The sequence below is a fragment of the Daktulosphaira vitifoliae genome, unplaced genomic scaffold (genome assembly GCF_025091365.1).
Source record: "Daktulosphaira vitifoliae isolate Bord-2020 unplaced genomic scaffold, ASM2509136v1 Scaffold_2, whole genome shotgun sequence".
NCBI lineage: Eukaryota > Metazoa > Arthropoda > Insecta > Hemiptera > Phylloxeridae > Daktulosphaira > Daktulosphaira vitifoliae.
The window spans coordinates 8,539,290-8,548,854 of NW_026099573.1; the positions used below are offsets into that span (position 1 = coordinate 8,539,290).

General features: G+C 25.8%; 1 protein-coding gene across 2 annotated transcripts; it reads left to right on the forward strand.

The window, feature by feature from the left end:
- Positions 1-3,291, forward strand: LOC126898472 (uncharacterized). 2 transcript variants are annotated; one of them, XR_007702272.1, is made up of 3 exons: positions 1-41; positions 1,376-2,154; positions 2,257-3,291. XR_007702272.1 is itself a non-coding variant. In XM_050672518.1 (2 exons), the coding sequence occupies exons 1-2, from the start codon at positions 8-10 to the stop codon at positions 1,747-1,749; spliced, it is 408 nt and encodes a 135-aa protein (XP_050528475.1). In that variant the 5' UTR covers positions 1-7; the 3' UTR covers positions 1,750-3,291. The 2 variants fall into 2 exon arrangements, 1 of the variants encoding a protein (XP_050528475.1); XM_050672518.1 differs by having other exon boundaries at positions 1,376-3,291.
- The last annotated feature ends 6,274 nt before the right edge of the window (positions 3,292-9,565 follow it).

A 9,565-nucleotide genomic window follows, 5' to 3' on the forward strand; every position in this document is an offset into this window, starting at 1 on the left:
ATTTGCCATGAACATTCTTTCTATTTACAAGATGGGCTTAGGTAATTATTAAAAATAACAATCTTGAATATTTACTCATAAGATTACGATGAAATCATGCAAAGTCATTATGTTAATCGAAACCATAATTTTTATAATATTTTCTATAGTTGGTCAAATATTATAAAAATCAATTGATTTTCAATTGTGAAGAATGACATTAACTTATTATTAACATTTATAATTATTCCTTTCCATTGAAATTCAACTGATTTTTAGTTTAATGAACTAATTAATTAAATAAATTAATGTTCCTTAAGTAACTCATTTTTTTTTAATGGTTTAATTTTATATAAAAAAAAATTATATTACAATTGAATAAAGTTATTAGGAGACGTAAAAAAATTGCATGAGTTATTTTACAGCTTTCATTTGCGAATTATAGTCATTATTCAGATATCACATAGTATATGAAAAAATATTTCATAACTTCCTATACCACTTTGGGCTTTGGCAGACTCTTAAACTTTTTAGCAAATCCAATTACTGAATTACCTATTTACATAATAAAAATATCCGCTAATTTACACACGCTCTACTACGGATAATTATTTTTTTATAACAAGTATTTACTATTTCATTGTTTCGTAAGAAAAATCATCATAGGTGATGCTTTTAAGAAATTAACTACAAATTATTATTAACTTGAAGGGCAATGAGAAGATTCTTGAGAAAATTTAATATTTATAAGATATATTTTTATTTATGTCATTAACAGCTTTTCTTATAATTTTATTCAATTACTGTTTTTAAACTGTTTATTTGTCACCTACTCAAATCTTTCATACATGAAAATACTTAATAATTCTACAATCAATAGAATATTGATAAAAAATAACTGAAATTAAGACTAAATATGCCGATTTGTAATTTGCATTAATATAAATTTATCACTATACGTAAAATTATTTGAATTAAAATAAAAAAAAAGATTTTTTATCGTAAATATAATAAACATAATTCCATTTATTTAAAAATAAGGACTTTTATAATTTATATGTCTCATTTATTAACTTAAAAATTTTTTAAATAACAAATGTTGCAAATCATAAAACGTTTATAAAAAAATTTTTTTAATAAGTATTATTACAAAACAATATTTTATTAAGTTTTTGTATAAGATTTACAAAAACGAAGGGTTTATATTATAAACTTTATATATGAGTATATATTATTTTATACTTCCCATTTAATTTAAAAAATTATTTACTTTATCTAAATAAACTTGAATTTTTTCCTAATTTTCTTATAAAACATTGACAAATTCTCAGCACATTAGAAAGAAAGCCAATTCTCTGAATTTTTTAATTTTGTCATGTGCATTTATTTTGTTTAGATGACGAAGATCAGGCCAATACGAACTTATATATCGATGAAGATGATGACCAATGGTCCGATGTTTCTACAGATAGCGAAATGATTGATCAGAGCGATTTTAGCAATGAGGACTTAGTGTCACTTTACATACAGGTAACAAAACCGATTGTCCGCCAAAATGAAACTCGAAGAAAGTTAAAGAGATCGTCAATTCGTCGTTTAGTCGAAGGACGTCATGTTAAATTATCACAATCGTCGGTGACGATAAATAATAATACAGATAAATTGTCATCTCCGTGGGAGAAAAATGATTTTTTCAAAGCTTATTGTGCTATTGATGATTTACCTTCAGGCGTGGATGACGACGAAGATTCTGCCGATGAAGAAAATTAACGAGAGTCAAGTTTATTCAACAGCGAATGTACTTCAGAAAGACTAATAGAAAAAATGGCAATGAATGTAAACGAAGGGACTGCTACAGATGAAAAACGGGCTCTGAAAGAAGTGCTATTTAGGATAGTTACTATGGCCAAGTGTTTCATGGCCGAAAAAAAAAAAATTAAACAATATGTGTTTGTTAAATATTTCTTTAAGTTATTTATTTAAATCTTTTTGGTCAAAAAGAATTATGTTCTTCAAAGAATATGAATATAATGTATAAATAGAAGTATTGATTATCTTAAACGAGAAGGTTAAATAAGAGACCATTAATGTGGACATAAACAGAGTAGCCCACTGTTATTCCATTTTATGATAGTGACGAGTATATTATCACTTATGGACTATGCAAATTATTTAGTAAGGTTTTCTATATTTAATAATCTTACAACTCCATGGAGTTGTAGGGTTATGTATCCCGTTAAATAAAATAATTTATCTTACTGCCAATTTATATTTCAGCAAGATTTTTTAACTGCATCGATTGCAATAAATTATTTGAATTGAAAAACATTGAACAAGTTCTAAGTGAGTTCTACAAAATTATTAATGAAGCCTTTCAAAATTTCGTTTCATTTTCTAATAACAATAATACAAATTTTACTCAATGGTTTAATGTTGAATTAAAAAAGATGATTTGTAATAAAATAGAAGCCCGTAAAAGGTATAAAATAACTGATAATAATGATAATTATTTAAAATTTTTGGAAATCGGATGAAAATTTAAAATAATGTCCGTAAAAATGTTACGATATATTGAAGTCAAACACAAAGACACTTGATTAGCAACCCAAAATATTTTTGAAAGTATATTAAACAATTTAAGAAAAATCTGCCACCTATTATGTATTATAATAATTCAAATGATTTCAAAAGTAATATCTTCCTTGTTTAGCAATTATTTTTCAGCAGCTTATAATGTAAATAATAATATTAATGATAATTTAATATAATTTAGATGATTTAATAAATATTTCCCACTGTGAAATAAGTCTTGCTGACATATTTGACGGCCTAAGTCAACTTGGTACTGGACCGGTACATGGTCTTGACTAACTGACAGCATTAATCTTAAATAAATGTCGGTACTCTCTATCATATACAATTTTTTACCTATTTAATTTGTCTTTTAACGGTGGCTCTTTCTCTAATATATGGAAATAAAGTAATATCTCCCCAATATTTAAATCAGGGGATAGGGGATCTATTTCAAATTACCGGCTTATTTATAAATTTAGTTTTCGGGGAAATTTCTTGAAAAATTAGTAGAACCAAAGCCATGTATTAAAAAATGTGTTATACAATAAACAATATGGTTTTAGAACTATGAAATCAATAGAGTCTAATGTGATAACATATTATTCATTCCTTGTAGAATCTGTAACAATAGGTAATAAAGTTGATTCAATATACATATAGATTAAAAAAAACATTTAATTCAGTTAATCATAAGTTATTAATAAAAAAAATTACAAAATATTGGAATGAATATTCCCTTGTTAGCGTGGCTTCAATAATATTTATCTAAACATACTCAACAAGTACAAACACAGTCTATGTGATGAGTTTGAAGTTACATCTTGTGTTTCGCAAGGCAGTCATTTGCCTCCAATATTCTTTTTATTTTTTATTAATGATGCAAATACAATTTTTCGTCATAGAAATTATCTATTATTTACCGATGATACTAAAATTTACAAATCTATATCATATTATGAAGATTGCATGTTACTCCAAAATGATCTTTATGACTTTTCTATTTGGCGTTACAATAATAATTTAGACATCAATGTGAATAAATGTAAGTAAATATATTTTTACTGTCACAAAATTCCAATCAAGTTCCAGTACTTTATAGACAAGTATCTCCTCATACCAATGAATGTTATTAAAGATTTAGGTATATTTATGTTATTAGACTTATCGTTTAATGTACACATAGAGCATATTTATAATAAAGACTTAAGAATCCTAGGTTTCATTAAGCGTAATTTGATAATTAAAATAAAAAATTTCTGATCCTTTATGTCTTAAATTATTATACTGCTCTATTCATGCATCAGTGTACAAAATGTATAAGTAAATAATTTTTGTTATCGTTAATCTATTCTCTCGCATGTCTCGTTGTACAATCNGTACACATAGAGCATATTTATAATAAAGACTTAAGAATCCTAGGTTTCATTAAGCGTAATTTGATAATTAAAATAAAAAATGTTCTGATCCTTTATGTCTTAAATTATTATACTGCTCTGTTCATGCATCAGTGTACAAAATGTATAAGTAAATAATTTTTGTTATCGTTAATCTATTCTCTCGCATGTCTCGTTGTACAATCTTTCCTTCCTTTCCTGTATGTTTGTCATCTATTATTGTAAATAGTTAATTTTAAGTGTTTGTGTTTTTCTGTTTATCGTTTTATCGGCAACTATTGCCTTTGTAATCTAATGTATGTATGAAAAATTGTTTTTCATTGCTGTTTTTTCGTTGATATTCGGCAACTGAGGCCGTCTGATTCCTTTTTTTGTGCTAAATAAATTTAATCTCATTTTATTTTTTTAGTTTTTAATGCAATTTAGTTATTGTAATAATATAACTTTTTAATAAAAATCAAAAATATTAAATTTTTATTTGTGGACAGAAAAGTGTTGATTTTTTTATGGGAAATCACCTTTATCGCGCAGGTAATTAACCACATTAGTACAACATCAATAGTTATTTGTCAAATTAATGAAAAATAAAGTTAAAGTATAGACAGCTCTTTAGTTCAAAAGAATGGAATTCTAATCAAATAGGATTAAATAATATGTTCGATAAAATACAAAATAGATTTTTATAATTCTTAAGAAATTAAGTTAAAATGTTAGATAAACTTTTAAGTGAAATAGCTAGGTTATTTTTGATCTTTAATTTTTAGTAAAAGTAATAAATAATAAGATTGATTGAAAAAGTATTATTTAATTTACTATTCCACATTAGCAGTCATTCACAAAACTATGTTAAATTTATTCCATTATTCCGTATGATCTCATTTTATAATAAGTTACCACATTTAGATATCTATAATTTTAATATTTCATGTATAAAATCATTAATGTATAACAGATAACTATTTAACTAAATTTATTTTATTTTATTTCTCGTGTAGTTATTATATTATCGTTTGTGTCTATTAATTTGTTTGCATTATTTATTGATAAATTACTATTGACAATTACTATAACTTCACAAAAATCGTTGAATCATGAAATATTAAGCTCGGCAAGTTTTTTTTAGACAAAATATCGAAATTGTGGATTGTTATCATATAATACCATATAAAATACTCCTTAGAATGCATGTGATTTGATTAATATAATAATAAATATATATTAGGGCACGGTGTGATACATTGGATCATATAGTTGAGACAGTGACTAAGGAGATGATGATGATAATATATATATATATATATTATTATTAATTAATAATTGATTTTAGGCGATACGTGTATCATACTCAATAATTTCACTCTTGGCAAAAAAGACAGATTCAAAATAAGTTAATTGAAGAAAATAAAAATTTATTTTGAAACTTTTGTGTGTTTAATTATGTTTCGTAATATACTCGTCATTAACATAAAATGGAATAACAGTGGGCTACCCTGTTTGTATCCACATTAATGGTCTCTTATTTAACCTTTTTGTTTAAGATAATCAACACTTCTATTTATACATTATATTTATATTCTTAGAAGAACATAATTCTTTTCAACCAAAAAGATTTAATTATTGTTATATTATACTGTTTAATTATACACGATTAAACACAATTCAGCCGTAAATCAATTAATAGTTACTTTTAAAATCACTCTTTCCAAGAATAAATCTATAAATTATATTTGTCATCTTTTTTTATTATAATTTTAATAATTAAATGCATTCTATCAACACTAATCTTATGAGTAAAAAACTATATTGATGTTATATATAAAATGTCAAAATGATTTTTATACTCCATTCATCTGTAATAATTTCTGTATTTTATCAATAAATAGTTATACTGTAAGATTCAGACAATGATGGTTTTAAAAGTTGTCTAAATTTATTTAATATAAATAGACAATTAATTTCTATACTGTATTCCTGACATTATTTATTATTGTATTATTCAAAATATTATTATTAATTATTGTAGAAACCGAAATTATTTATTTAATTAACTTTAAGGATTACACACCTACATTTTTTACACATTTACATATTTGAGCACTACATAGATCACTGGTTTTGCCCAAGCGACCCCTCTCACCGCCAGTTGTACTATTACCGCACTACTCACTAACAGGTTGGTCAGCTCTTGGAGTGGAGTTAATATTCCTGGCCCGTACAATCTGTTTATTTTGAAAGATGACTCCGTTCACATGTTGAAACTGAAGCACCTTATCAAGACATTTTAGTTATTCAGTATCTAATTGAATATGATATTAGATAAATATATATCAAAAATTTCATTGGAAAAATTGTTTGGTCACTTACAGTACCTATCTCCTGAAGCAGTAGGATTCACGTTTAAGATTCAAATATTCCTTCACCATTGAAAGTAAAAAAGGTTTAACATTGCCATAGATTTTCTGGACCAAAATCCGGCAGAATGTAACGAAAATTTTAACTACCAAAAGGGAATAACTTTACTTAATTAGTTGAAAGTCGTAAACGATGCAGCTGAGCGAGGAGTTAAAACAATAAGTGATTTTAATGACAAAATCACCAGAAATAAGGAATAAAAATAATTTTTGATACAATTACTTTATGACTATCGTAATAAATATCCTGACATGAAACGAAGTACACTTTAAAAAAAAATAATAAAAATTATTTTAATATAAAATTATAAATGTGCATTTGTATATAAATTAAATTTTTTGTAATATATGAAAAAATAAATAAACACATCATAGTGTGTTATCTCTTATCTAATTTGGCTAATTCTACCAAACCCGGTCATAAATGCAGCACTACAGTGTTAAAAAGGCCTTTTTCAGGGCCATCTACTACTACGACCTTAGTTAACATTGAGATGTCAACGAAATAAAATGTGACAATTCTGTCACACTTATTTAAGGAAAATAAATGCGACATATAGTATTAACAAGAAACACATAGAGATATACACCATTTAAGACCTAGAATAGAATGTGTCGAGTAGTGGAAATATCACCTAGAAAACATGGGAGCGCAGTGTTCGCAAGACCCGAAATAGCAATTAATTAAATCAATATTGTACACTGAAGAAAACGGCATCAAAATAATAAGTATAGAACTAGATAAATGTACTGTAACTTCGATATATAAATCCTCAAACCAGATATTTAAATTTAAAAACCCGAAAAACTTTATCCGAGAGGCCATCAAAATAGTAGTATGGGATTTTAATTGCAGGTGCATAAACTAGGCCTACATAGACACTGATAAAAGCAGAGAATGTGTAGAGAAATTGGCTAGTGTTACCAATTTAATGCTTTTACTTGATCAAAGTTACCCTTTTTCTTTCAAAGTGAGAGATGGAAAATAGGATATGACCCGGATAATATTTTCATTTTGGAAAAAAATAGTAACATACGTCAAAAGAGTGTGCTAAAACATATCCCAAAAACGCAACACAGGCCGCTTATGATACAGATAATAACAGCGGTGAAATCCTTTGTTGTACCTTTCATAAGAATATACAACATCAAAAAAGTGAATTGGCGTGAGTTTAGGTTTAGATTTTCAGATTCAGGTTTCGAGGAGAGAAAGAGGTGATTGGGATAAAACCGGAAAATTATCTATGCTTTATAAATTTAGTTAAAACGTTTATCTCTAGCATACCTAGAGGATATAGAGAGAACTATATACCTTACAGTGGCTCTTAATTTTCAATATTAGATTTTTATCTATCTTACCTTCTAAAATGGTTCATATATGTATAAAAAAAAACCCAGCACAGGGGGGTCGCGGCACAGTTGTGACGTGGTATAGTTGGATCAAGTATAATGATATCTGACAGTGATTAAAAGCACTATCAAAAATAAACTCTTCGATGCAAATCTTTAGATAGTGTTTAATTTTAAAAAAATTGGTGTTTTATTTCAAAAGTTACTTGATCTGCTGGTTCCTTAATATCTCGATTAAGATAAAGTCTGTCGAATGAAAAAGGGTTTATTAAAAAATATTATTTCTCATAAATAAAGTTAAATATAATATGAATAATAAAATCGAGAAATTTCACACGTAAATAGCATTCGGTAGCCATTTTCGCCGTGTAGACAAGTCCAGAGGTCAAATTTTTTTTTTTCAAATTAAAGTATACTACATTAACTTTAATTTAAGATATATATAAAAGTGTCAGACCTTCCGGAACATTTTCAAAAGTTAAGTTGAAAAAGTTCTACTTTCTATATGCATTTTTTATATTTGAAGCCCCCCCATATATAGGGAAATAGACTGATTTAAAAAAAAAGTATATCCAATGAAAGATGTATATAAATACTACTTCTCATGAAATAATTGTATTGATCCATACATTTTTTAAAAAGTTATAGCACTTTAAAGTAAAAAAGGTCAATTATAAAATCAAAAATTTTCACACAAAAATAGCATTCGGTAACCGTTTTCACCATGAAGACAAGTCCAGAGGTCAAATTTATTTTTTTCAAATTAAAGTACATTATATAAGCTTTAATTTAAGATATATATAAAAGTGTCAGACCTTCCGGAACATTTTCAAAAGTTAAGTTGAAAAAGTTAATTTTTTGTGAAAAAGTTGTCATTTTAAATCCCCCCCTGTGGGCAGAAAAAAGGTCAAATTTACAAAAAAAATATACCAAATAATAGGTAAAGACATCAAGCATCTATAAAAAAAAAAATTATATTGATATGTTCATTTTTGAAAAAGTTACGGCAGTTTTTAGTAAAAAAAATTGAAAAAATTTCGAAAATTAGCGATTTTTAAATTTGTAATTTTTTTGGAGGTTTCCCCCATTTACGGGGAACGAGGGAATTTTTTTCAATTTTGAAGGGTAATGTCTTCGACTAGATACAATTTGTGATCTTTTGACGTATCGTTGAAAGAAATCCGTTCGGTGAGAGCTGAGAAAAAGTGGTAACAGACACAAAAAAAAAAAAAACACATCATAGTAAAACCACTACATTCTCAGCTTCGCATCGAAGCTAAAATTGTGTATAAAATTTGGAGTCGATTGGTTAAGTTCAACCCGTGCTCCCATCCATTAAATTTTAAAAACACATTTTTGCTGAATTAACCATATTTTTTTTCAATTTTTAATTTATATTTCATTGTAACTTATTCATATAAAAATATGCATAAAACTTTATTTGTAGACAATTTAATAAACAATATTTTTTATTCTACATAGTATTTTGATTAATGCATTTTTTTTTCAAATAATAAATAATAAAGTATAAATAGATTTTACCCAAAAAACATTTATTTCAAAATTTTTACTGTATAATTTAAAAACGAACTATTTACCAGCCAAAATGTAACTTAATAATTCGTTAAATATAATAAATACTAGTTAAAAAAATTGAATTAAATATAAAAAGTAAAATTTAAACATTTTTTGTTAAAATTTTGTAAATTTTGAAGATTTTTTAAATATAAAACTTGTTTAATTTGTATATTCAGTTGTCTGACTTCTTATTATTTCGTTTTGATAATAATTTTAACTGTCCTATTTTTTGTAAAAAGCTCATTTCACAAATCTATAATTATTTTTAAAGGTCTTAAT